This window comes from Anopheles marshallii, chromosome 2 (assembly GCF_943734725.1).
Source record: "Anopheles marshallii chromosome 2, idAnoMarsDA_429_01, whole genome shotgun sequence".
NCBI classification, from domain to species: domain Eukaryota; kingdom Metazoa; phylum Arthropoda; class Insecta; order Diptera; family Culicidae; genus Anopheles; species Anopheles marshallii.
Window position 1 is genome coordinate 8,166,504 of NC_071326.1, and position 24,120 is coordinate 8,190,623.

The 24,120-nt window shown below is 44.2% G+C and overlaps 11 protein-coding genes across 11 annotated transcripts; 3 read left to right on the forward strand and 8 right to left on the reverse strand.

The window, feature by feature from the left end:
* The first annotated feature begins 5,647 nt into the window (after window positions 1-5,647).
* Window positions 5,648-6,679, forward strand: LOC128709047 (serine/threonine-protein phosphatase 4 catalytic subunit). The gene is made up of 2 exons (XM_053804032.1): window positions 5,648-6,477; window positions 6,550-6,679. Exons 1-2 carry the CDS (start codon window positions 5,684-5,686, stop codon window positions 6,677-6,679), a joined length of 924 nt encoding a protein of 307 aa, XP_053660007.1. The 5' UTR covers window positions 5,648-5,683.
* Window positions 6,680-7,782: 1,103 nt separating this feature from the next.
* Window positions 7,783-8,730, reverse strand: LOC128709923 (NAD-dependent protein deacylase Sirt4). The gene has a single exon (XM_053804959.1). The coding sequence runs from the start codon at window positions 8,728-8,730 to the stop codon at window positions 7,783-7,785; it is 948 nt and encodes a 315-aa protein (XP_053660934.1).
* A 497-nt stretch (window positions 8,731-9,227) lies between these two features.
* Window positions 9,228-10,095, reverse strand: LOC128709927 (uncharacterized). Its single transcript, XM_053804962.1, has 4 exons — window positions 9,991-10,095; window positions 9,714-9,920; window positions 9,548-9,637; window positions 9,228-9,473 (listed from the first exon to the last, which is right to left on the reverse strand). The coding sequence occupies exons 1-4, from the start codon at window positions 10,060-10,062 to the stop codon at window positions 9,228-9,230; spliced, it is 615 nt and encodes a 204-aa protein (XP_053660937.1). The 5' UTR covers window positions 10,063-10,095.
* Window positions 10,096-10,502: 407 nt separating this feature from the next.
* LOC128709346 (uncharacterized) lies at window positions 10,503-11,464 on the reverse strand. Its single transcript, XM_053804344.1, has 4 exons — window positions 11,438-11,464; window positions 11,158-11,367; window positions 10,720-10,809; window positions 10,503-10,652 (listed from the first exon to the last, which is right to left on the reverse strand). Exons 1-4 carry the CDS (start codon window positions 11,462-11,464, stop codon window positions 10,503-10,505), a joined length of 477 nt encoding a protein of 158 aa, XP_053660319.1.
* A 501-nt stretch (window positions 11,465-11,965) lies between these two features.
* LOC128708919 (uncharacterized) lies at window positions 11,966-12,679 on the reverse strand. The gene is made up of 4 exons (XM_053803900.1): window positions 12,614-12,679; window positions 12,343-12,543; window positions 12,182-12,268; window positions 11,966-12,106 (listed from the first exon to the last, which is right to left on the reverse strand). Exons 1-4 carry the CDS (start codon window positions 12,677-12,679, stop codon window positions 11,966-11,968), a joined length of 495 nt encoding a protein of 164 aa, XP_053659875.1.
* Window positions 12,680-12,915: 236 nt separating this feature from the next.
* LOC128708922 (uncharacterized) lies at window positions 12,916-13,635 on the reverse strand. The gene is made up of 4 exons (XM_053803903.1): window positions 13,573-13,635; window positions 13,309-13,509; window positions 13,148-13,234; window positions 12,916-13,068 (listed from the first exon to the last, which is right to left on the reverse strand). Exons 1-4 carry the CDS (start codon window positions 13,633-13,635, stop codon window positions 12,916-12,918), a joined length of 504 nt encoding a protein of 167 aa, XP_053659878.1.
* A 508-nt stretch (window positions 13,636-14,143) lies between these two features.
* Window positions 14,144-14,981, reverse strand: LOC128708941 (uncharacterized). Its single transcript, XM_053803922.1, has 4 exons — window positions 14,787-14,981; window positions 14,529-14,729; window positions 14,361-14,447; window positions 14,144-14,281 (listed from the first exon to the last, which is right to left on the reverse strand). Exons 1-4 carry the CDS (start codon window positions 14,979-14,981, stop codon window positions 14,144-14,146), a joined length of 621 nt encoding a protein of 206 aa, XP_053659897.1.
* A 972-nt stretch (window positions 14,982-15,953) lies between these two features.
* LOC128709173 (uncharacterized) lies at window positions 15,954-16,771 on the forward strand. The gene is made up of 4 exons (XM_053804158.1): window positions 15,954-15,998; window positions 16,071-16,262; window positions 16,480-16,566; window positions 16,631-16,771. Exons 1-4 carry the CDS (start codon window positions 15,954-15,956, stop codon window positions 16,769-16,771), a joined length of 465 nt encoding a protein of 154 aa, XP_053660133.1.
* A 107-nt stretch (window positions 16,772-16,878) lies between these two features.
* On the reverse strand, window positions 16,879-17,702 carry LOC128709001 (uncharacterized). Its single transcript, XM_053803983.1, has 3 exons — window positions 17,568-17,702; window positions 17,088-17,495; window positions 16,879-17,019 (listed from the first exon to the last, which is right to left on the reverse strand). Exons 1-3 carry the CDS (start codon window positions 17,637-17,639, stop codon window positions 16,879-16,881), a joined length of 621 nt encoding a protein of 206 aa, XP_053659958.1. The 5' UTR covers window positions 17,640-17,702.
* A 186-nt stretch (window positions 17,703-17,888) lies between these two features.
* LOC128707343 (NADPH oxidase 4-like) lies at window positions 17,889-20,231 on the reverse strand. Its single transcript, XM_053802295.1, has 10 exons — window positions 20,169-20,231; window positions 19,979-20,074; window positions 19,709-19,907; window positions 19,537-19,634; window positions 19,280-19,461; window positions 18,822-19,206; window positions 18,500-18,759; window positions 18,325-18,430; window positions 18,076-18,251; window positions 17,889-18,009 (listed from the first exon to the last, which is right to left on the reverse strand). The coding sequence occupies exons 1-10, from the start codon at window positions 20,229-20,231 to the stop codon at window positions 17,889-17,891; spliced, it is 1,686 nt and encodes a 561-aa protein (XP_053658270.1).
* Window positions 20,232-20,754: 523 nt separating this feature from the next.
* LOC128709929 (terminal uridylyltransferase Tailor) lies at window positions 20,755-24,065 on the forward strand. The gene is made up of 4 exons (XM_053804964.1): window positions 20,755-20,760; window positions 22,453-23,317; window positions 23,386-23,544; window positions 23,626-24,065. Exons 1-4 carry the CDS (start codon window positions 20,755-20,757, stop codon window positions 24,063-24,065), a joined length of 1,470 nt encoding a protein of 489 aa, XP_053660939.1.
* Window positions 24,066-24,120: the final 55 nt, after the last annotated feature.

Sequence of the window (24,120 nt, forward strand, 5' to 3'; positions counted from 1 at the left end):
AAACGGCTATATTACAACCAGCTATTTTTAGCATCCCGCACGACGCTATGACGTCAGAAAGTGAAACAGATGAAGGCAAAGTGGGAAAATGTGGAAAAGCTAACCATCACACGCTGGGACCGTACCACATCCTCATGGGAACGAGATGTCAATAAGCAAGCTTGGCCAGAGCAACGGCTGGCAAAAAATAAACGCTAAAGCTATCGAGTGATCGAACATCAAACATGGAGTCATCACGTGATGGCCACTTGGCGGGTCGGATGCGTACTAATGCTTCGTTTGTTTTCCATCATAAGCTAACAATGGAACACGTCCCCGGTGGGGTGTGTTCTGTTATTTTTCTTTCTGAGTCAGATTTGATCCACCGCTGACTGATAATGGCTCAATGGTGCACGGAACCTTGGGCACACTGAAAAGAAGGGATGGTCATTAGTTATATGTCAATCGTTAATTATGCTACAACAAAATAATAAAACGATTCTTTAATTTAGCTCCACCAGAGGATGAGGCTTTATAACAACCTCAAATGCCTTACATCATTAAACGGCTTCATTCGGTATGATTGTATCCTTTCCGGCTGAAAATGACGGCATTTACAGTTTAATGAATAATTTAGACAACTACAATACATGCCACCGTTGTCGTTGTCTAGGCTGGGGAGTATTGATTTTACTTCTGCATAGCGTACATTAAAAGCATCCTTCCTGTGAGGAATGAATGAGGAACAGACGCGAGATAGTGTCAACTTGTGAAGATGGATCACGCTTACTACCGATGTAGCGCGACGACTCCAACGTGGTTGACCGTGCCCAAAGAGGCCTTCCATTAAGAACTAACAGGCTCTAAACTAACGTCTCGTCGTACACAGCCATATAATGAAAGCAACAGAGAAAAAGGGAAGCAAAACGATACCGACGAAACGGCGAAAACCCATTGCACACAGGATGACGCCGCGACCCGTTTATGGGACATTCTGGCGCCATGTGGATGAGTTTTATGACGGTGAGCGAGTTTTCTTCACGCGTTCATGGGGAGCGTTAACGCCACGCTTGCTTCGGGACGAACTCGGCACGCATCCGGTTACTTAAAGTTTATTCTGGTGAAAACGGAAACGACAGTCGATAGTTGTTCAGCTGCTTCGATGTGTTGGTGTTGGGAAGATGTAGAAGTTCTGAGTTCTGAATTGCACCTCCACTCACTAACGCAATTTCTTCAAAAAAAAACACTTAACCACATTATGATTGGCCACACACACACACACTGAAAAGGGGGGGGGGGTGTTGCAGCGGAAGAAGCTTGAAGAATTTATCATCTGTGCAGCCAGACAGAGCCCGGTAACCGGTAACCGATACACAAGGCGTTTAATTAACGAAAGTGTTCTTCCTGGTGTGGATCGATTTTTGGCTGCACCTAGTTCCCGATAGCTGTCAATCACTGGAATAAATAAGATATCACCGACTAAAAGCGGGAAAAACAATGCGAACGTCACTGGTGTCAAGGACACGTTTACTCTGGAGGAACTCGCCAAAGGTTATTCGTCAATATTTTTAGCCGTAATCGTGAAGCGCCCTGCATCAAGAATGAAAATTTATTTAGGCAAGCCAACGCATATATCGCCGTTTGTAAAGAGTATCATTTTACACTCATGGACATTTCCTTACCAGTAAGCCATACTGGCTATTAGCATACAGGCGTTACATTCAAAATCGATATTCCACACCCATCAAACTTCATGTCTCTCGATGACTTCACTTGTAACGTTCCCGGCTAGCAGTAACGCCATGTCTTTGACGACTCGGCAGGAGCTCGTTTTGTGCACAAGCTACGGACATTTAAGGAAACCAAGGAAAGCCCTTCAAGTGTTCGAAGGTCGGAAGGACGGTTAGGCTTTTGTCTTTCACGTCTCTTCAGAAGATCCCCGCTTCGGGTGCTGTATGCAGTTCTTCATCCAGCTAACCGTATCCAGTTTCGTACTCGCATGTAAAGGATCTATTTTGTATTCTAACCATGTCATGCAAAAGCTTTCGAGCCAAGCCAAGGGGAAGATTAACAGCGCTGGATGACTTTTTAAGTCGTCAGTACACTTGATATCTTCTCGATGGATTCTACCAGGTTTTTGTGAATGTAGACAAGTACAAATGGGAAGATATGTTGTCCAAGACATCAGTATCTTGGTTATGCTTATGTTTAATTACAGAGAGCTTGGAAATAAAGTTCAAAACACGGTGAACGATTGTAAACAATATTGAACCAAAGTAAAACCTATGTAAGATGCTTTGATAACAGAACAATACCCCGAACTATAACGGTCGATAACTGTCATATCATACCATCAGACATGATAAGACAGATAAGACAAGTGCGTCCGGAAAAAAAACTGTCCAACATACCTGATACGATGAGGGCCTCGTTAGGTCCAACGGTGTGTATGTTTCCCATGGTCGCTGCTTGCCGATAACTACGCCGATACGAATCTGGTTGTTTGTACTACCCGCTACAACAGGACGCTTGGTATACGGATTTTTGCCCGATTTTGTGACACTAACGATGTCTTCTATGCTGCTGTTGGTTCCAGTGAATTAACTAGTAAAAACACGCACACCATCAATAACGCACGTGTTAAGACACAACTTATCTACCAACACACACCCACACACACGCGCCAACACACTCGCACACTAATTTTCACTTTCTCTCTCGCGCGCGTGCTTCACACTAAAGGACATTCACGCAAATCAAAGCAACCATCGGCTGACCGGGGGAAACTCTTGATGCACTAAAACCAGTGGAGAAAAGAAAATTAAGCACCGCTATTCGACAAAAGGGTTACAAAAAATATACACAAACGAGTAATCGGGGAAACTTTTCTAGAGACAGCTTGCCCAACTTGAAGATAAAAATTAACTTTTATCGGTAAAATCGTACACTTAACGCACACTCGCCATCAGAAACTAACCGCACAAGGGAAGATTCACCCAAAATGGTTTGCACGAAGAAAGAGTATCACTTTCACAAAGCAACCCTTGGATGTTTAGGAGGATTCAATTTTTTGGTTCAGGTTTAATTGTCGTTTCGCAGCACCAGAGACATTAAAATCGTTGTTAAATCTTCTCTATTCGTTACAACCACTTTGTGTTTTCTCGCACCGTTCGACTAATCATTCGCTTTAAAATAGAACACTGCACAGGGCACACTGATAAATCCTATTCATGTATCCTGTGAACACGTTTTTCTGCACTGAATACACCACTCTATCTATTCGCACTCGCATAGAAACACACACAGACAATAGATTTTCCCGATGTGTGCCGATTTTCCCAGCGACACTGATTTGTGCCACAGTACTGCCGATGTCCTTCCTGTCTGTTGAAAATTTCACCGCAATTTCACCGTTCTGCACACTTGCTTCCTTCTCCAGGACATTGGACTCCTTTTGCACACTACACCACCAACAACAAACACATCTACACTTATTCGGGGTGGAAAAAAACGTGGAGGAAAATTTTAATCTACTCACACTTGAATGTCGTGTCTAAAATTTTTCCTTCATCCAAAGCGTGTGTGCCGGAGCAGAATAAGATACACCGTTTGTCGTCCAGTTTTCCGTACCCGACTCAACGCGTTGACCAAGCCACACGCTACACTAACGCAGCCGCCAAGTTTTTCCGCAGTTTTTTTTTCTTACTTCTCTCCTGTGCGTGCCTAACGCTCTTTATCCACTACCGGAGCGAAGAACATACTTTTCCGATGCTTTTCATGCTGTGGGGGGACGCGCGGGAAAATTTCACCCATACACAGCAACGCGCACAACACACAACACACACACAGCCACGCAAACTCGCCGATCTCTTCAACACATCGAAACAGCAGCGCGCATCAAACGCACCCTCCCCTCTACCATGTTTGGTTCTTTATTTCTACACACACACACACACACGCAGTGGGCGGTACTTTGATAGCATTAAAGCGGGCGCCCTGTTCTTTTAGTGGGTGCGTTTTCAAATTTAATACGCACTTGCACAACATACAATGCTTGTGGCGGTGCTGTTACCGTCTAATAATACTTAACATTCACACTGTGTAGTATCCCTATACGCCCTGAACTCCATAAACGGAGTTTTATCATTCGTGATTAATCTCCAACCAAAACACCATCATGTCAACGGAACACAAACATAAACACACGCGCATCGCCTGGCGAACTAATCAAATCGGCAAGATGACCTCATCGCACTACAGAAACAGCATGGTGCACGGTAATGTGGAGTGCTGGGGACCAGAGCTTTAGCAACATAACCTACATGGAATGAGCTCTTATTACACCGACAAAATAGACCGCAAATCACTAGATACCTGTTTTGTGTATGCTATTTTCTCAATTTTCGTCCAAGACTCGTGACGGCGCGAGCATAAAAGCTTCACACGGTGCGATCCAACTGGTCATGCATGCAGACAGTTTGAAATAATTTAGTTTATTTGCTAAATAAAACCAATCTTTGCAACTTATCAAAATGTTATTATCAAAACAGCTGAGTAGAGTTCTAAAAATCATGAAAACTAATTATTTTATCCTTAATTTATGAGTGGTTGACTGAAGTTGGAACGGATTACAAGTTCTTTTCATCCTTCAACAAACAATTTTCCATAGGTAACAGATAGACGTATTAGCGGGAAATTGTTGTTCATTCTTGATTAAATATTGCATTTTTTTATTAACGTATTTTAATATTTGTATATTAACCAGTTATCAATGTTTGATTGGAACTGTTCCTGTACCCTATCCGTTCCGACACACGTGCAATGTGTAGACGCACCTTCATTGGTCTGTTGCCCATCACTAGCGAAAAAAAACTGGCACGGCTTGGGAAAGCCACAAGACAAGCAAAAAAATAATTGCCGGAAAACAGTTCGACATTCGCGAAAAGTGTGCGTATTTCATTGCAGTTTGTACTCGTAGCGCCACTATCTTTCACCGGTAATCGTAGCCCGCTAAAACAACACACAGTGCCAATCAAATATTCGCCCTAATACGCGCGCCGTGTGACTTGAAACGCGAATGCATAACCGCTTGGTACCAGTTATCTGCTAGCCAGCCAGCCAGTTGTCGTATAGTGTTCCCTTTTTGTTAGTAAGCAATAACAACATCGCGATAGCTAAAACAGAACTAAATGCACTTGCAACAGCAGAAACATTACTGTCTTCGCAAATTACTAGCATACAGGGGCATCAGGCGCAGTAGGTCGTGCTTGGCAAATTTGCAGTAGACAAACAAGTGGTGCGTCCAAAACCGACGGAAGAACCGGTGGTAAGGTAAGAAACGACGCACTGTTGCCTGGCTTCCAGCTCCAATCCTACTTCCATCTCGACGCATTGGGCGCGATTCTAACGGAAGGTCATTGTTTTCAGATCGTTTCTTTTTGTATTTTATCGTGAGTGAGAAAAAGCGGCAAAGAAGAAGCAAGCAGCATCACACACGGGCTTCAGCTGTCATTCTTCTTCCGATCTCACTACCACAAAACACGCACACAGTCACACAGCGTGACACATCGCGCGTTTATACATTGGGTATACGAGAAGGGCAGAGCAGGGAAGGAGCAATAGAAACGCGGCATCATCCCGCTCTAAACACCACTCTATACGTGTGTCCTTCGCTCTTGCAATTGTACCGGCCCCGGGTAGTACGATGCCAGACTACAGCGACCTGGACCGACAAATTGAGCAGCTGAAACGATGCGAAATCATAAAGGAACACGAAGTGAAGGCCCTGTGCGCGAAGGCACGCGAAATCCTCGTCGAGGAGGGCAACGTGCAGCGGGTCGACTCGCCGGTGACGGTGTGCGGTGACATACACGGACAGTTCTACGATCTGAAGGAACTGTTCAAGGTTGGTGGCGACGTGCCGGAGACGAACTACCTCTTCATGGGCGACTTTGTCGACCGAGGATATTATAGTGTAGAAACATTCCTGCTACTGCTCGCGCTGAAGGTCCGCTACCCGGACCGCATCACACTGATCCGCGGCAATCACGAATCGCGACAGATCACACAGGTGTACGGGTTTTACGACGAGTGCATACGCAAGTACGGCTCGGTGACGGTGTGGAGGTACTGCACCGAAATCTTCGACTATCTCTCCCTGTCCGCCATCATCGATGGGAAGATTTTCTGCGTACATGGCGGTTTGTCACCCTCCATACAGTATTTGGACCAGATCCGATCGATCGATCGCAAACAGGAGGTTCCGCACGATGGCCCAATGTGTGATCTGCTGTGGAGCGATCCAGAAGATACACACGGTTGGGGAGTATCGCCTCGCGGTGCCGGCTATCTATTCGGTTCCGACGTCGTGTCACAGTTTAATGCAGCGAACGATATCGACATGATCTGCCGGGCGCATCAGCTCGTCATGGAGGGCTACAAGTGGCACTTTAACGAAACCGTACTAACCGTTTGGTCGGCACCCAATTATTGCTATCGGTAAGTGTGACTTATCACCATACGCGAGACCTTCATGTAACCTAACGCTTCCGTATCCCTTCCTTTTTACAGATGTGGCAATGTGGCGGCAATTTTAGAACTGAATGAAAACCTGCAACGTGATTTTACAATCTTTGAAGCCGCACCTCAGGAAAGCCGTGGCATACCGTCTAAAAAACCTCAGGCAGACTATTTCCTTTAAGTGTTGTTTGTGATTCCCTTGCCTCGTTCTTCTGTACTACTCCCTTTCGCGTATGTGTCCCTATGTGTGTATGACTGCACTTGGCCTCTTAGTTGAATAGTACTGAATCATGGATGGAACATAAAACGTGTACCGTGGTGGTTGCCGTTAGTTTAGAATTGTGACTCTGACATATTGAATATATTGCGAATGATTAAATCCGCTACTAATCGCGGCCCTCTTTTATTACATATGGCTTGTATACTGTGTGCTGTGGTGCTTAGTTTTCTCTCTACATGTAGTAGTATAGGCCATTGCTCAGAGTATGTCGCACCCCCATTTTGTGTCGGGTTAAGATGCCTCAAAAGTTTCCGAGTACCTTATATGTTGTACTTTTGTAAATGTAGCCCAACTAATCAAACATTCTTGATAGCTACAGTACATTTTTATTTCGAAGTCAAGAAAGGGAAAGTTCAGTTGAAGGATGGGGATAAAACAATGCCTGAAATGTAAACAATAATAAAATAAGTAAAGGCAACAAGGATACGATAAGCGTGGTCTTTTACTACCTTACACCAGGGACAGACTCGTACCATACAGACAATCATCCAGTTGCAGGTGTCTGTTGCGAAACAAATTGAAAAATGGATGGAACGGTAACGGGCAGCTGTCCCGACCGTGGACGGATCATCCCTACTGTCTTTAGATTAAGCGACAAAGCTAGTGAGCACTATATCTTTTACCAACCTTCCCACATTTATTCCGGAGTTATTCACAGCAAACAAATGCACTCGAGTGTGCGTAACAAGATATTTTAGAGTAAGAATACCCCACAACAGGACAAACAAATGACGAGGGCAGTGAGTATGGGACAATTCCAATAATTACTCAGGCGGAAAAAGGACATAAAAACAATAAAAAATTGCCAAAATAAGTGCATTGATTGGAAATACAAAATACTTAAGAATCAACAAGTTTATGTTATATTTTCCAAACGAAAATAGAAAAAAAAAAACATGTGTAGCTAAAATTTTTAAATACAATTTTGTTCTACGGTAACTGATAAGTTAACACTTTATGTACAGTAATCTTCTATTTTTTGACTATGCTAAACTTTGCGCTTACTATCTTCTGGTCTTGAACAGATTCGTCATGATTTCACCACATCTGGCTGAAATTTTAAGATCCGCCTTTGGATCACCCCTCGTTGCGCCAATATTAACGATAGCAACCGGAAGACCCAATTCCTTCGCTTGCAGTACTATGCGATAGCCGGAGAACACGGTCAGGCTGGATCCCAGGACAAGCACGCCGTCCGATTCGATTATCATGCGTACGACTTTCTCTATCCGTGCCATTGGGACATTATCTCCGAAGAACACTATTTCCGGTTTCAAATTACCACCACACTGTGGACAGGGTGGTATTTTGAACCCTTCTACATACTCCATCGAAAGTTCCACGTCACCATCCGGTCGCATCGCGGTGGAGTTATCTTCCATGGCCGGATTGACCTGGTCCAGTATGCGCTGAAAGTCGTGCCGATCGATGCGATAATTGCATCCTTTGCCCCGTTCATCCTGATTGCCAACGCAAATCACATCATAACCACTACCGTGCAGTTCGACCACTTGCTTCGATCCGGCCTTCCCGTGTAACCGATCAACGTTCTGTGTTACGATGCCGCTTATCCGACCTTCGCGCTCCAACCTTGCTAGCGTGTAGTGCGTAACATTTGGTGCTATCGAAGAAAACCGTGGCCAACCGACATAGTTGCGGGCCCAATAGCGCTTTCGGATGGCTTCCGACTTCACGAACTCTCCGTGCTGGATCGGTTTGTGGTTCGAACGGGCATACAAACCAACTCCTTCGGATCGGTAGTCCGGGATGCCGGATTCGGTCGATATACCGGCACCAGTCAGCACAAGGATGTGTGGTTTGTCTTCCAAAAACTTTTCCAACCGACGGCAGTCACTTTCCAGTGCCGGCTCGTGGGCCGGCACAAATATTGAGCTAGAGTTGAACCTGTTCCCATGCACCTGCGGAACTCGAAATCCTCCGAGCAATCTCATTCTAATTTTCGTGTGCCTTCGAGCTTAGTTTTTAGTTTTAATAACGGATGATATCGAAATTCTTCGCGATTTCAGTTGTTTGTTGTTTTCTTTCTTTGTTGTCAACACAATTTCGCTACACGGTGAAATAAATGGGTTTATACTCAACATTCGACGAATCGTGCGTCTATTCGGTTGTACGCCGGATGCACCCTGTGCTGATTGACATCAAATCGTTGGTTAACTATTTGGTTCCGGGTTTGGGAAGGATCTTATCATTTTACGTCTAGATTTGTGATAATTCTAGGGAAGTAACAAACTCCGGTGCGTTCATTACGCTTGATTGCGAAAATAAGTACAAAATGCTGTTGTCAATACAATAGCGTCCCGTACTTCAAATCGTTTAGAACAAAAATAGTGCATAGATCATCTGAAGCGTGGTTTTCAATGTTTACAGTGAATTTCTAAACGCGTTGTGTTGTTGTTTTTTAGTTTTATTATCCAATATTATTCGTTGATTATGCTACATCTTCCTCAGATTCCACTTCCAATTCCAGTTCCAGTTCCAATTCCTGTTCCTGTTCCTTATGTTGCCCCGGTGGTGGTGGAGGAGGTGCATCTCTAAACGGATCAAGTGTAACATTCACTTTCCTGTAGATTTTCTTCAGATACAAACATAGCACATGATCGCACCACTTTCCAAACTCCAGGTAATACTTCAAACTATTCTTATACAGTTCTAGTTTTAGCAATCCCGCCTTCATCTGAAGTAGAATAAGAAAATTTTCATCGATCATCAATCATACGACACACGACAATCGATCATCAGTTTACTCACTTCACAAAACCGAACATCGTTCACGCGTCCCGGTGTATGGTGTACGGTGTAGTAATGCTTGTGGAGATCCTTTGAGCTTTCGAACAGATGCTGCAAAATGTGGGCAAGCTCGTTTGAATAGGAGAACGTTTTAGAGACTCCCGATAGATCTACTACTGGTACTTACATCACAGCACTTTATTTCCACCTTTGGTAAACGGGGGTGTTTGATGTAATCCGTTGAAACGGTGGTATACTTGTACAGTAAGCTAGTCAAAAGCTCCTCGATGTTCCACATATTCATCATGAACTGTTTGTCGCACAGATCCCATGTTTCTACGATGCTATCGTACCGCTCGAGAAAATATTTCGTTTCCACTATAAAATTGTAGGTCTATCAAATGTACAACGAAACAATGCAATTACGCATCAACCGATAGTGTACGGATGAATTTCCCACTTACCAAACGCCATTGGGCCACATCTTCGGGCGTTTTGGCACACTTGCGGAACTTGATCGTGTCCTCTAGAATCATCTTGTTACCCGGTTGCTTGCCGTCCTTCGACTGAAGGTAAATCGAAGCTTTCACTTCGCATCTAATGTGAGTTCCCTATATTTCTTTCCCGCTCGCATTCTCATTCTCGTTTGAAATCGGTATGACGAAAATAGCGCCTTGAAGCTTTGATAAACAGATCCTTTACATAGGAACCAACGGCTACGAGCGGATGCTCGTGCGCCTATTTTGTGCACATGCCTAACCAATTCACAACAACAACAGTTCCTTGGGAAATCCCTTTATTTAATCGTATTATGTACGCTTCTTAACATGTACAGATACCATTCTTACCGTTACCCCTGTGGTTGTGGTCCATCGCTAACATTGAAATTACATATATATTTAAATTAAATTAACATACAGTCTTAAAGGCTACACAAAAATGACGGTGCACTCCTTGCTTCATCGCGACCACATCTCTACAGGTTGAACGTGTCCAGAGTGATAATGATCTTTTTCAGAATCTTTTTCAGGTATAGACATAGGTAACGGTCAGCGACTGTTCCGTACTGTACGTATTCGTTTACCCTCCGATTGAAAAATGCCAATTTAAGCAGGGCAGATTTAAGCTACGGGATAAAATAAAGGGATGTAAGATGCTGTACTGTGCTTGCTCTTAAGTGCATTTCCTCCTACCTCGCAGTTATCCGTTTCTTCAAAATGCGATTTCTTGTGCCGGCAGGAGTGGTGGTGCAGTCGCAGATCTTTTACTGTTTGAAATTCGAGCTGAAAAAAGAAATTCGAAGCAAACAAAAGTTCGTAACCATCACATTAGTGTGCGATGCATTGCATTCATGGGTGGTGCCTCACTGACTGATGGCTATATTTAAATCGGAAATGATGTGGGTGGTATGCATACGATCGGTTAATCGATCGATGACATTGTGCAGCGATCGCCAAACTTGTTTCGTACTGTTTTTCCTTTGCGATTGATAGCCCAGCCAGTGAAGGCGTCGGTATTTTTAGCACTTTCCTTGGGTGTCCCTCATACAACCACACTGCCCGTCGTCGTTTATCATTATCAAGTTCATGTCAAACTTGTCGTTACTCTGCCTCCCGCCGTACACTACTTACATCGCAACATTTTAGGTTGAAGAAGGGTTTGCTTTTCCGGTCTCCGACACCTTCGAGTGAGAGGGTAGTAAACCGGGACAGCAACTGTGTGACGTTCTCGTGGATTTCGATCAGATAGTGCAGGAAGAAGTTACCCGACAGGTCCCAGTGGCTAATGATGGAATCGAATTCGTCGAGGAAGTACTTCGTTTCCGACACGAACTTTTCCACCTGGGGGAAGAAATAGCCTCGTCAGGAAATAGATTCCAACTCTGGTAGAACTATCCGCAGCGTAACTTACATCGCGAGTCTTGACTATTTGTTCCATTGTTTCCTTTTGTATTGTACGTTCGCTAGCGTGGCACCTATCAAAGGGCTTTGTGAGATGGTTTTTGAGATACGTCTAAACGCCCCGATACTGTGCAGTCACGCAATTCGAACCACTTGTTTACCGCTACCTAACTGGTTTCAGTAGCCAACGGAAGCTGGTGCTGTACTGATCTACATCGTGCGAAATGGTTTACCAAGAAAATGTTTTCCCCATCGGAAACGCACAACCATCAAGCCGACAAAAGCCCACGAAGCGGAAATTTACTCACAGCAAATAAGAGAAAAAAAATCAGGCTCGTAAAAGCCGAACACACAAGCCGGAAGGAAATAGCGCACGGTGGGTAGATCCTTCAATAAAGGCCCTGCGCAACGATCGGTTCTGTTAGCTGCGATCTCTCCCTTGGCGGACTGCATGATCATGATCTCAGGGATGTTAATGCGCAGGATCGCGCAGGGTTGAGGGTAGTGATGCTTGGGTCGGACTGTTCGATTTTTTATTTTAAAACTTCAAGGTACAAGAGATCTTTTTCGCTATTCTCTTTAAGTCTACCAGCATGGTACAGGTGTACTCTTTGCCAAATCGGGTGTACTCGTCCAAACGATGCCGCATATGGTCCAACTTGGCGAATGCAGATTTTAGCTGAAATTAGTAGGAAAAAAACAAAATGAATTGTTGATGAATTTTGCTGATGCGTCCTGCAATGCGTTAACTCACCTCCAGCATGTTCGGGTAGACGAGGAAAGCTTCATTGTGAATAGCTTTATAATGCTTACGGAATTGCTCATTATCAGTAAACCTTAGCTGTGGATGAAGAAAAGTTGCAATCAAATTGGGAATGCAAATTAAACGCCAACTGCTTATCAGTCGATGCTTACTCCACAGCACATCATTTCCTTCTCCGAACGTGTACTACCATCGTCCAGAGGTGTTGCTTCGAATTTGTTCAACAATATCTTCACCTTCGAGCGAATCTCACGCAGATAGCTCTTGAAAACTAGTTTGTACAAATCCTTGTGCAACACGATCCTGTCATATTCACTCAAGAACTGTTTCACATCATTTTGGAAGCGATCTAGCTGCAAAGAGAACGCGCATTGTAATCCAGCGAACTCTGGTTCAGCTATACGAACAAAAGCGCCCACGTACGTTCTTATACTTATTGCTGTAGTTGTAAATGTTGGTATGAATGTAGACCGTTGTTGGAACACCCATCCTGCACTGGACGAATTGAAAACCATACACACCCAAACTTCCCAAACCTTCAACAGGAACTGAGCTCCTTTCCAGAGCAAATCAATCGATCAAAGCTGCTCTTGCATGCCATCACAACCATTGCTACAAACCAAGAAAGTGCTGCGCAAAAATGAAACGTCACGGTTTATTTATTCTTCGACTAAAAATAAGGATATCGCTCGTCTCCTGCTGCTGTACGTCGAGAATCATCCCATCTACCACTTGGGACCACGTTCCAACGTGGTGTACAAGTTGTTGGCAATCTTCTTCAAATTCATCACCAAAACAGTAGTAGATTCTGTAGCGAAGTGTAGATACTCCTGCACGCGGCGATGAAAGTATTGAAGTTTGCCATGGCCCGAACGAAGCTGCGAATTGAAAAATATGGTAGCAGACAGTTTATAACAGATCGATATTAACCCGTTTTTATGAACGGTGATAAAATACCTCCACTATGCTCGGATGGATGAGCCGTGCAAAGTTGTGGAATTCAAAGTAGTGCCGTTTAAGCTCCTCACAGTCATCAAACATAACCTTTACGGTATAAGTAATCCCAAAAGTTAACAGACAAGATCGGTAATGCGCACGCAATGGCAAACGAAACTTACTCCACAGCAAAACTTTTCCATGAACAGCTGCCCTTTCGTGCCACCGGATTGAATGTGTTGGAATTTTTGCAGCAATGCTGTAACATCGTCGTACAGATGCTGTAGATGACGCCGAAAGCTTCTGTGGTACGCTACCGAATGTTGCACTACGCGATCGTACTCTTCCAAAAAGTGTTCCACATCCGTTGAAAATTTATCCAGCTGAATAAAGCGATACTAATGTAGAGAACAGTACAAAAGTGACTAGAACACCACTACACTTACGTTCCGATATTTGCAGCTAAAGTCTAGCGTTCGTTTGCGTGCACATGTCGGGGCCGAAACCATACCTGCAACCTTGCGAATAGACAACCGTTCGATCGGGAAGTAAAAGCGAAAGTGAGTTTCTTCATGGTCATTTCCGGTTTGTACAAAGAATTCGATGTCCCGCTTGGTGGCTAACGGTGGTGCTTCAATCCTTTGTACTATTTAAAGAAATCTCGGAGTCATCGAATTCTATTCCAAGATCAAACAGTCAACGAGTAGCTTTAAATTCATAGTAAACAGTCATCATGTTGCTGATCATTCAACGGAAACACGAAAGAAGACGGAAGCGTTTCGTTTCAGGGGTAACATTTATTTCGTCTTTTGAGGTTAAACACATGCAAAGTTTAGTGATCTAATAAACTGATCGACATCCTTCTGGAAGAGCATGGCGGGAATTAGCAACGATGGGTTAGTGAAGAATCGAGTTTTACTGTCATTGAAGGTAACTTCACCGACAGCCTTAAGAGCTAGTTAAGTATCCCTCGCTGTCTAAGGTCTATGAAGACCCAAAACACAGCAACGGCCCATCTCAACCAAGATGTCCAGCTAGGACGGAATTGCTCTTTCGCAGTAGTCGCTTCAATGAAAATATTAGATCGTTGTTCATGGCCTTTCCATGCTCGATGTACGTCTTCACTTCGCTCGTGTAGGCTCGGATGTGGTCCAGCTGGCAGGAGTGAAAGCAGAAGCAGAAGAAGCATATCAATAATAGTGCACAACTTTAAAGTGGGAATTCTTCAATATACCTCTGGAAAGGAAACAGCTTTGTCCGCCTCACTGTGAACTTCCGCATAGTGCTCATCGAATTCTTCCGTATTCATAGCCTCCGCATCCTGTTGCCGAGAAGCGAGAGCATGGTAAGAACATAATGTAAAACATGAACACACTGTATTCTAATGTCAACAATATCTTACCTCTCCACAGCATACAATGTGCTTGTAGAGGAAATCTTCCCGGACCATCGTATGCAGGATGTACCGTTGGAGCAACGTTACCAGCAGCTCACGCAGTTCGTTGACGGTATGAAGGTAGACGCTCTTGTGCTTATCCTTATTCTCCACAAGATCGTCGTACTTGCCGAGGAAGTTGTTCGTTTCCACCAGGAATAGTTTCAACTGCCATAATAATCATCATCAATCAACTGTGCCGCAAAACCATTTGAAGAAGCTTACCCTTTCGAATGTAGAAATCTGAGGCACTGGCTCTGGTTCCGGTTCCGATTCAGCCTCGGATGCTTCTGCTTCCGACGCTGCCTTGCCTTCCTCGGGTGCGGCATCTTCCGCTGCTGGTTCCGGTGCCGGTACTGCTTCTGCTGCCGGTGCCGCTTCCGCTGCCGGTGCTGCTCCATTTTTGTTTTCTTCTGCCATGCTGGGATTGGAAGTCACTCACGCAATAAACCGCAGCCCCGGGGAAATGCTTTCGAAGATTTTGTTTGCCGGCAGTGCTTTTGCTGTTTGCTGCTAGGTACCTTCGCTGGCGAATGTTTGGCACTAAATGGTGCTTAGTATCAATGCAGGGCACCTCATAAGCTGCTAAGCTATCAACTTTACCGCCCGTGTCACACCTTCGGCAGTGTAGGTATCGTTGCTCGTGCCTTGCCCGAGACGAGAGTATACGTGATGCGAAGATTGCAGCTGCGCCGTGCACGAGCCATCTGCGCGTGTTGGTAGACTTACCACCCCAAAGCCATCATTATTCATCATTATCCGAGGCGTGGCGAGCACGAGTTTGACGAATCTTACTCACTGCGACTCAGCATTTGACAGTAATGCGGTAACATTCCTGCAAAGGACATACCGATCGGTTGCGGCTTTTCGCGAGGAATGTTCGTTGAAGGCTACACGCACCGGCACTCAACAAATGTACGGACGATCGGATACTGTCGTTAGATGGCGCTAACCCTGCGCTCACCTTGAGCGTGACGAGTGACGCGTTAAGTGACGAAAAACGCCCAGGTTCAAAACTCTTTACCTTTCAGGCTGACTCAAAAGGAGGACGCTGGAAACGCGAGAACAGATTAGTGGCTTAGAAGTGTTTGAAATTGTTCCTCGGCCACTTGCTTTCATTTGCTGTTGTAAAAGTATGCTTTCTAACTTTGGCGCCAACGACCTTTTGTCTGATTGTCGGTTTGCGGTTTGGCTACGTTCCCAAGTTCATCTGCTAACAATAAGATCTAGACGATAAAAAAAAATGTTGGGGAGGGGATACAGCTTTCGTGTGCGATCCTTGATCCTCGACGCAGCAGATGATCATCTCAGTTAAGCGCAGTCACTTTCGCTTGGGACATCGCCGCTAAGCTCGCTGGCACGTGTTTACTGCTCGTAGTACAGTAGCTAATCATGAAATCTGACACCAACAAGCCGGATACATCCCAGTGGGATCAGGTAAGCGAAAACAGTCCCTATCCGTTGATCTGCAACGTCTATCAAACACACGCCGTTTTGTTTCATCGCTAGTTGGAGCAGATGGTGAAAGAAACGCGCAATTTTCTCACCGAGTACGACGACATTGTGCTGCACAAAGAGCTCTATCGCACGTTGTTTATGTATCACCTGACGATTGTTCGGGATGAGGTGATATTGCTGTTGAAAAAGTTTACCACCCTACCGAAAGACATTGCGGAGGAGAAGGAGATTGAGTGTTGCGGGGTAAGGAATGGATTCTGTGTGCGCAGGAGTGCCGAACGTGGGTAAATTATAGCACTTGATTAGTGTGGAGTGAATCTGAATCTCTGAATCTTCACTTTAAAGCCATCAAGGGGCATGATCTCGCTGAGGATTCATCTTTTGAAAGTTGATTCCTGATTTGAATGACTCCTCACTAAAAAATCATTAAGCACAAGTTGATCACTCTTGATCGTTACAGGTGATGTACAGCGATAAAGATGCGTTCAAGCAGCACTACGAGAATGTACACAACAAGAAAGTTCTCCAGTCAGCTTCCTTATGCGAGGTATTAACATAAAGTGCTGCAATGTTGTTACTCTCCGATACTGACAATCCATTTCTTTCCATAGCTTAAAATGTCTCTAACAAAAATTTCGTTCTTCGAACGACATCTCAAAGACTATCTGTTGGGCGGACAGGAATCAAGCTGTGAGCTCTTGCTGAACTTGCGAAGGATATTGAGACGATTGGATCATACGTTGGACTTTTAGTGTTTATTTTATTTATTGTTGTTAACCTATTCTTCACCGTAATTATTCTCAATAAAACTTTTGTACTTCGTGTTTCTAAAGTTGTTCGCGTTTTTCTAAACATTCACCTAATATCGTATGATAGAGATGATTCTTCGGAGAATTTTTGTCAGATAAAAGCAGAGTCCATTGTTCGATGCAATGCCCGATGCGATCCATTCATCGAGCAACCGGCGAAACACCACCATCCGCAACAGGGCCGCTTTCATCTGGGGTTTTTAAAAGCGCACATTAATCCATTCAGCCATGCAGTGGGATCTCCATTGTATGCACTTACCTCACACGTGTTTGCTACCATAAGGTACGTCTTGTCGTGTACCGCATAGTAGTGCAACCTCAAGGCAGCTAGCGTCCGAAACTGATCGTCACAGCACACTAGCGGAAACTTCTCCCGGTAGCCCTTGACGCGGATCGTGTAGTCGGGAATCTCTTCCGGCTCGTCACCCTTCTTCTTTTTGCTCTTCTTTGGCGGTTCGGGCATTGGAAATCCGTACGGGTCGGTTGCGACGGTGGCCGGCTTTGGCTCACACCACTCAATTTGGGCGAAACTCATCAAAATTTGTATGATGCGGAACCGAATCTCTTGCAGGTAATAGTAAAAGAACGTGCGATAAACATCCTTGTGCAGGACGATACGATCGAAGTCGTCGTGGAATTGTTTCACCGTTGCGATCATTTTTTGTAGCTAAATTAATGGTAACGAAAACGCGATAAATGTTGCAAACTTTATCGAAGGTACACCAACACAACACTTCACCTTATCCCATTCGATAGCTTCTTGAGCGGTTTCGAAGTACGGTCGTATGGAAAGATACTTTAGCGTCAACATCCTTGAACAAACTGAGCGAAATCGTATGGGAAAGCGAGCACATCCGTAGCCTTCGGATCCGTAGAACACGTTTTCAGAACACAAGCAATTAGAGAGACGATTCTATTTTTATTCTTTCTATGGCAGCGTTAAAAGCTTTGACGTTCTATCCATCCAAGGCATACGAATACTGTAGTGCATGTCGCGTTTAAAAAAAAGATTCAAAATTAGAATACTACTAGAACGAGAGCCACTCGTCCAGCACCAACACTATCCGAATCCTTCGTGAAAATAGCTTAACTTGCAGCCATGTTTGCTGTACTCCTTGCACTTCAGTCGAATCTCTTTCGTCAGCTCCTTCGGGCCGCAGCTAAAAACGGATACCGATTTTCTGCAACCGAAAAGCAATTGTGTTCAATGGCAACAGTGTTTTTTGATACCAGGGTTTCGTTCATACTTCGGATAAAGTGTAACCAGATCGATGAAGACTTCGCTCCAGTTCGGCCGTCCCCGGTGCATCCGTGACTTGATCGATGGCATGTCGCCAAAACATTCCGCCAGCAGATGTTCATCGTAGTTTTGCGTCCAGTACAGCTTCACCCAAAAGCGATCCGGTTTGTTTTGGCTCCAGAACTGAAATTTACATTGGACAAGTGGTGAAGTAGTGCAACGATCGGTGAAGGCTTCTACGTTGGCATCCCTTTACCTTCTCTTGCAAACGGGCAATCTCATCCGCAAACCATAGAAACGGTTCCAAACTGCGTGCAATCCAAACGAGATGAACTCGAGCAGGTTGGTCAACATTTGTATTGCTGAAAGATCAAACACTTGTAGTACGAGTACACAGTGTACGCTTTGCATGTTGCAGCCGCAATTCTTACAATAGCAGCCGCATAATGGTAACGAACGGTGTAATGCCAACGCCAGCACCGATGAAAAGAATTCTCTTGCAGTCAAGCATATTGCTCATGACCGAAGGGTACGGTCCATCTAGCAGGAATTCTATTCGCCGATACGGATCAACACCACCCAGATTTCGCTTGCATTGTTCGCGCTGTACAATGCGTCCGTACAGCTCCTCGGTCCAGTCACCACGCACCTTGATCGTGAGGGCAATATCGTTCCGACCTTCGGCAGGCAGCTGAAAGATAGTCGGGATTATCAATATGACGTTTATTCTATCATACCACTACGCCAAGCTACCTCCGTTATCGTGAAAGGATGCCACTCAAGTGTCGAAATGGCAGGACACTGCAACAGCACGTACTGTCCGGGCAGGATCTTGGGTCGGGACTTTCGACAAAACTGTAACCGTAGATGTACCGCATGTCCCGTCATTGCATACGTCTGGACAGTCGCTACACGGTAGCGCTCCGAGTGGGTACTTAGATACCGGAAAGAGATATCCACCAGGTAGATCAGTAATCCTGCCAGTGGCCATATCCACGCTCGCTTCACATCGGCAGCAAACTGTGGAGGTTCTTCGCACAGTGCCAGCAAGTCCTCGTTGCTGTGCAGCGTTATGTTATCGACAAGATCGCACATCATCTTATGCCTATCGGTGTTGGTCTGATGTTTGATGATGTTGCTGAAAGGAAGGTTACACATATCAAAGTCTTCCTTGTGGCTGCACCATTTTGATTTCCATTTCATCCACCAACCTTAGCGGATGATAAAACATCATCCCATAAAATACAAGGAACAGATGATGCGAGGTAAAGAAGCTGTTGTAAAACCGATCGCGCACCGAGCGTCGTGCTAGGTAAGCCATTGCTACCAGCGTTACCAGCATGATGCAGCCCGAAAACCCGGTAGGAGTAGCGAACAGCAGCCGCAGAATGTTCTGTGCGTTCGTTACGGAAAATCAATAAATAAATCATACTCAATTTTCAGTCCGGTCTGTTCGTTTGAATCTTACGTCATCTGGCCCATTCGCCCAGTTGATTTCCCGGTAGCGTTCGTCATAGTTGTCCACAAAGTTAACGATGTTCACGAAATGTGCCACACTGTGTACAACTGGTTAGAAGGAAATCAAATGTTATACAACCATGCAGTAGTGCGTATTTAATTGCTCTGTTTCATACACTTACTCGCAACTATTAACAAGCTGTAACCCAATATCAAATGTAGAACCTTTGTCTTTTCCAGATAATGAACCAGTAAACGCGTAGACCATCGTCCGAACAGTTTGTGGAGGAGTAAATTAAACGTCTTGCAAGTGGGCAATGTTACCAGGGCCATAGTCACGTTAAGTACGGGTGCTGTTCCACGTGATACGCACAATCCATTCTGAAGTAAGTGAAGTAATAAATTTAAGAACTGTAGTCATAATAAAGGTGGTTTGCATGTTGTGTACTAACCCCAAGAATTCGACTAAGATAGTAGTACTCCACGTCGTGATGATAGTTGCTGAACGCCTTACAGAATACGACAAAATTGAATCCCGTCCATAGTAGCTTTACAGTGAAAATGATGAACTCAATTACCTTCAAATTATTGGATACGCTGGATACAGCATGTTATGGAACATGCTCCCCATTGGACACTTACCGCGATGATATATTTGAACATAAAATTTCTCGATGAGTGATAGATTTTGTTCACACGCTCCATCGTAAATCATTTCCCGTGAGGTGCTCCCGCTCGCACTCCCTCCCTTCCTTCCACCCACAACCGGAACTATAACGCAACGATCCCAGATGTTTTCTCACCCCTCCACAATGATGATAGCATAGTTGATCGGCAAATGCGTCGACGATTGTTTATACTAGCCGGTCGAACCCAATCAGATGTTATGTCGCCGTCCAGAGCACGATCGATGTCTGTTTGGGTACAGAAATAGAACTTCAAATGCACGCTGCTAGATCGTTTGCACATCTGTTTCCCGATCAGGGTTTACGGGTACACTGCACTCACTGTTGTTCGGTTGTAGCCGAAAATGGGGAGAACGCAGCAAAAAAAAAGCCTCTCCGTAGCCTAGTTTCTTGACCAACTTTTACACTGTCATGGCTATTATGCTTACTTATCTAGCTTACCGTTATCGGACAGTTACCTTCCGGAAGGATTACATTTATCGGTATTATAAAATAATCGTTCACAGTTTCAAAACCCCTAACGGCAACTTTCCAACAGCAACATGAATGTAAAGTTGGCAAAAAAGTTAGGCTACCCTAGCACACTCTCCAGTGCAGCCACCACGATCACAAACTAACAGGCAATTAAAACACTCCACCAGAAACAAACGGTCCGGTCTCGCATTATCCAATCGCGACTTTCCACGACAATGGTTCCCTTTCTACTGCGCGGTTTGATTTGCGGCAGTCACGATCGGCGACTAAAAACTGGCAAATGATCGTACGATGTTCGTTCGTTTGACCAGACGTTTGCCAGACGCAGTACTGCTGGACGCGTGCTATGTCTCGGTTCGGGACTGAAGACGGAATGTGCCGGAGAGCGGTAAATCCATCATTCTGCACGCTCGCACTGATGTGTTTGTTTGATGATTCCATTCATACTCGTAAGAAGAAGTTATGGGCAAAGAATAATCGCCTATTACGCACGTGTTGTTTTATTATTCTGTGTAATATAGTAATAATTTGTATTTAAAATTTCCACTTGAAATAGTATTTTTCAATAGTTAATTAAATCTTAATTATTTGCCTCAATGTTTTGACCGATAATTTTGGAATTATGCAGAACTTGTATTTTTCAACAAGATTTTCTTTTAACAATTACCAGGCAATTCCAACACATTGTACGATGATTGTATCAGTTGCAAAATGATATTCGTCAGTAGAAAGAGAGTTCCGTACTATTTTGCATTGTGCTACTCGCTACTTCCGTAGGGGTAGAACGGAAACAATTGAGTAGTTCGGTTTGGGCTGGACAGGAAGTTAGCTTCCTGTATTCTACCGGGAGTACCGGACGTATCAGCGTGCGATATATACTGCATTTCGTCTTTTGCTGACATCTTCTGGAGACTCCACTCTTGAGTCTTCTTTTAGGAGTTTGTGTAACCCATACTAAGCAAGATTCCCCACAACAATGCGCTTAATTCGTAGCTTAAGTTGTTGTCCGAAGCTACGATCGTACTGATCGATCAAGGTAGCTGATCTTCTCTACTACCTCGAAATCGTCATCGTCAACTTGAACGTCGATACTCTTTGACTCTATGACCAGATGGTGCACATTTATTTTACATTAAATTTTGAATATTCTATATATATTTTATATGCATTAAATTAGAAACAACAAAAAAATACTTGAAACTGATTGGAATAAACACAGATTTTATTGTTTTATACATCCCCGTGCATCCCCTACCGAGCCACGTGCTAGTTCTAAAAACAATATTTAGTACAACCGATTCCGCTGCTCGATCTTTATCGTATTAGGCAGTGCTCTAGCAGTAGCGTTTCGTAGCGCAGAAACAGCCACCACAAATGTCGAATAATTTTCAGACATGCAGTATCCATTGTGCTCGAGAAAAGTACAGAAATTGATTTAAAAAATATCACATGAGAGAGATATAAATCCTTTCATGTTACACTGTACGGCGCTCATTTTGTTCGGATTGGAACAGAGCGCTGCCTAAGCGGTTGACGGTCATTTGTCAGACGTGGGACAAGCGTGGGGCGAATTGTTTAGCTCGCGTGTGCATTTGACGTTTCTCCGAAAGAGTTTGAATCATTTTGTTTATTTGTTCTTTTCGTTTCAACAATTGACTAACCGTATCACTGTTGTGTATGTTTTTAATTGACCACATTTCACGATAACATAATGGTAAGCATAATTCAGTTCATCCAGAATCTGTAGCCTCAATTCGTATTTTTAGTCTACCCAATATTTAGCAACAAACTTGCTGATCGAGACACTGACGCTCAATCTGGATACGTATGATCCGGGTCCGAAACGTATCGATACTTTCATTCTGGCACAACTAGAAACGCTGATGGAAAAGATCCAGCAATTCATAAGCGACTGTACGCTCGTGCCATTAGACGAGGATGCGCAGAGCAGGGGCAAGATTATGTTGTACTTTTATCAGCAACCGAATGTTGTACGCTGCCGATTCTGCCAAAAGTGTCTGAACGAGTATGGTGCAGCGATCGAGCACATCAAGATGCACGAACGACAAAAGAAACCGGACGAAAAAGAATCCAACGCGAAGATCACGAGCTTTATAAAGAAAAACTGTATCCCGAAATCCAGCGACAAAATGACCAAAAGTATGAGGAAATTTTTAAGCAAAAACCCTACTACGCTCGTCGAAGGGCTTATAGCCGAATGCAACTACGTGCAGAACGATATCGATAACGAAAGGGTGCTGAAAAATCTGGAGGGGTGCTTGAAACTTCATTATCCATCGGTCAAGTGTTATCCGTTCGGTTCCCGTATCGTCGGTACCGGATCACTCTCTAGCGATATCGATATGTTTGTCGATCTGGAGAATGGTTACTTGGGAAGAAGCGCAAATACTGTGCCGGAGGAGCTAAAGGAAACGGTTGAAAAGGTGGTAACCATTCTTAAGAGTACTAACGATTGGTCTATCGATGACATTATTTTAAGCGCCCGAGTACCATTGCTGCGAGTAATAAGTGTCATTCATGACAATATACACTGCGATTTAACGTTTAGCAATGGATTAGCGCATCGTAATTCTTTACTGTTGCAGTATATGTTCAAATTGCAGCCAACTGGTAAGGGAAACTGCGGATGAAACTATCTGGCAGCTATTCTATTAACGGTCTGTTCCCTTGTTTTCTAGCTCGTCAGCTTGTGTGCTATCTGAAAAATTGGAACCGGGAGAGCTGTCTTAATTCGTACACCCTGTCACTGATGGTCATTTTCCTGTATCAGTGCCATAAGCTGCTGCCATCTGTGGCTAAACTGCAGGAAGATCCAAGCAATGACATGATTATCGATGGTAGTAACGAATGCATCAGGCTAATTTGTCCACATTCTCTTACCGTTACATTCATTCATTTACATTTTCTTACCGTTGCAGGTTGGAATGCTGGTTTTGCTACACCTACATTGGAGGAGCTTAATATGAAGCTGTGGCAGTCATCCGTCCCCGGACTGGCATATATGTTTTTTGAGTTTTACAGTTTTGAGGGAAGATATTTTTCAATGGAAACACAGGTGGTTTGCCCGTTTCTCGGAGACGTGCGTGTATTGAAGAGTTCCTTCGACTCACCAAATTACGATAAAGTTCCGGCGCAAATGGAACGGCTCAAGCGCTACATGGTGGATCATCAGGCTGATACAGACACCAAGCGTCCGTTTATCTACAATAAGCCGTTCGTTGTTCAGGACCCATTCGAGCATAGCCACAATGTTGCCAAAGCTATCCCGGTAGAGATTGCCACTCGACTAATGCGTTCATTTGAGTTGAGCTTGCAATCAATCGCAAATCAGAAAGAATCCAAGAATCTAGAGAATTGATGATTTTAAATCTGTACACTCTTAACTAACACTTGCTCCTAAGATTATTTTCTTG

Excerpts from the sequence above, each read along its gene's own strand:
- LOC128709173 (XM_053804158.1), top strand. The coding sequence starts at position 15,954 with ATGAAATCTGACACCAACAAGCCGGATACATCCCAGTGGGATCAG. Across the intron at positions 15,999-16,070 it reads ATACATCCCAGTGGGATCAG|TTGGAGCAGATGGTGAAAGA; the intron begins GTAAGCGAAAAC and ends TTTCATCGCTAG. Across the intron at positions 16,263-16,479 it reads AGGAGATTGAGTGTTGCGGG|GTGATGTACAGCGATAAAGA; the intron begins GTAAGGAATGGA and ends TGATCGTTACAG.
- LOC128709927 (XM_053804962.1), bottom strand. The coding sequence starts at position 10,062 with ATGATTCTAGAGGACACGATCAAGTTCCGCAAGTGTGCCAAAACGCCC. Across the intron at positions 9,638-9,713 it reads TGGAAATAAAGTGCTGTGAT|CATCTGTTCGAAAGCTCAAA; the intron begins GTAAGTACCAGT and ends CACATTTTGCAG. Across the intron at positions 9,474-9,547 it reads ACGATGTTCGGTTTTGTGAA|ATGAAGGCGGGATTGCTAAA; the intron begins GTGAGTAAACTG and ends ATTCTACTTCAG.
- LOC128708922 (XM_053803903.1), bottom strand. The coding sequence starts at position 13,635 with ATGGTTTCGGCCCCGACATGTGCACGCAAACGAACGCTAGACTTTAGC. Across the intron at positions 13,510-13,572 it reads TTAGCTGCAAATATCGGAAC|CTGGATAAATTTTCAACGGA; the intron begins GTAAGTGTAGTG and ends CGCTTTATTCAG. Across the intron at positions 13,069-13,147 it reads TCCATCCGAGCATAGTGGAG|CTTCGTTCGGGCCATGGCAA; the intron begins GTATTTTATCAC and ends TTCAATTCGCAG.
- LOC128708941 (XM_053803922.1), bottom strand. The coding sequence starts at position 14,981 with ATGGCAGAAGAAAACAAAAATGGAGCAGCACCGGCAGCGGAAGCGGCA. Across the intron at positions 14,730-14,786 it reads AGATTTCTACATTCGAAAGG|TTGAAACTATTCCTGGTGGA; the intron begins GTAAGCTTCTTC and ends TTATTATGGCAG. Across the intron at positions 14,282-14,360 it reads AAGCTGTTTCCTTTCCAGAG|CTGGACCACATCCGAGCCTA; the intron begins GTATATTGAAGA and ends CACTCCTGCCAG.
- LOC128709001 (XM_053803983.1), bottom strand. The coding sequence starts at position 17,639 with ATGTTGACGCTAAAGTATCTTTCCATACGACCGTACTTCGAAACCGCT. Across the intron at positions 17,496-17,567 it reads AAGCTATCGAATGGGATAAG|CTACAAAAAATGATCGCAAC; the intron begins GTGAAGTGTTGT and ends CCATTAATTTAG. Across the intron at positions 17,020-17,087 it reads TGGTAGCAAACACGTGTGAG|ATGAAAGCGGCCCTGTTGCG; the intron begins GTAAGTGCATAC and ends TAAAAACCCCAG.
- LOC128709923 (XM_053804959.1), bottom strand. The coding sequence starts at position 8,730 with ATGAGATTGCTCGGAGGATTTCGAGTTCCGCAGGTGCATGGGAACAGG.
- LOC128709047 (XM_053804032.1), top strand. The coding sequence starts at position 5,684 with ATGCCAGACTACAGCGACCTGGACCGACAAATTGAGCAGCTGAAACGA. Across the intron at positions 6,478-6,549 it reads GCACCCAATTATTGCTATCG|ATGTGGCAATGTGGCGGCAA; the intron begins GTAAGTGTGACT and ends TCCTTTTTACAG.
- LOC128708919 (XM_053803900.1), bottom strand. The coding sequence starts at position 12,679 with ATGGGTGTTCCAACAACGGTCTACATTCATACCAACATTTACAACTAC. Across the intron at positions 12,544-12,613 it reads ACAGCAATAAGTATAAGAAC|CTAGATCGCTTCCAAAATGA; the intron begins GTACGTGGGCGC and ends TTCTCTTTGCAG. Across the intron at positions 12,269-12,342 it reads AGGAAATGATGTGCTGTGGA|CTAAGGTTTACTGATAATGA; the intron begins GTAAGCATCGAC and ends CTTCATCCACAG.
- LOC128707343 (XM_053802295.1), bottom strand. The coding sequence starts at position 20,231 with ATGGAGCGTGTGAACAAAATCTATCACTCATCGAGAAATTTTATGTTC. Across the intron at positions 18,760-18,821 it reads ATCCTTTCACGATAACGGAG|CTGCCTGCCGAAGGTCGGAA; the intron begins GTAGCTTGGCGT and ends ACTATCTTTCAG. Across the intron at positions 18,252-18,324 it reads TTGCCCGTTTGCAAGAGAAG|TTCTGGAGCCAAAACAAACC; the intron begins GTAAAGGGATGC and ends TGTAAATTTCAG.
- LOC128709929 (XM_053804964.1), top strand. Across the intron at positions 23,318-23,385 it reads GTTCAAATTGCAGCCAACTG|CTCGTCAGCTTGTGTGCTAT; the intron begins GTAAGGGAAACT and ends CTTGTTTTCTAG. Across the intron at positions 23,545-23,625 it reads CAATGACATGATTATCGATG|GTTGGAATGCTGGTTTTGCT; the intron begins GTAGTAACGAAT and ends TTACCGTTGCAG.
- LOC128709346 (XM_053804344.1), bottom strand. The coding sequence starts at position 11,464 with ATGGAACAAATAGTCAAGACTCGCGAT. Across the intron at positions 11,368-11,437 it reads AAATAGTCAAGACTCGCGAT|GTGGAAAAGTTCGTGTCGGA; the intron begins GTAAGTTACGCT and ends TTCTTCCCCCAG. Across the intron at positions 10,653-10,719 it reads AAGAAACGGATAACTGCGAG|CTTAAATCTGCCCTGCTTAA; the intron begins GTAGGAGGAAAT and ends TTTATCCCGTAG.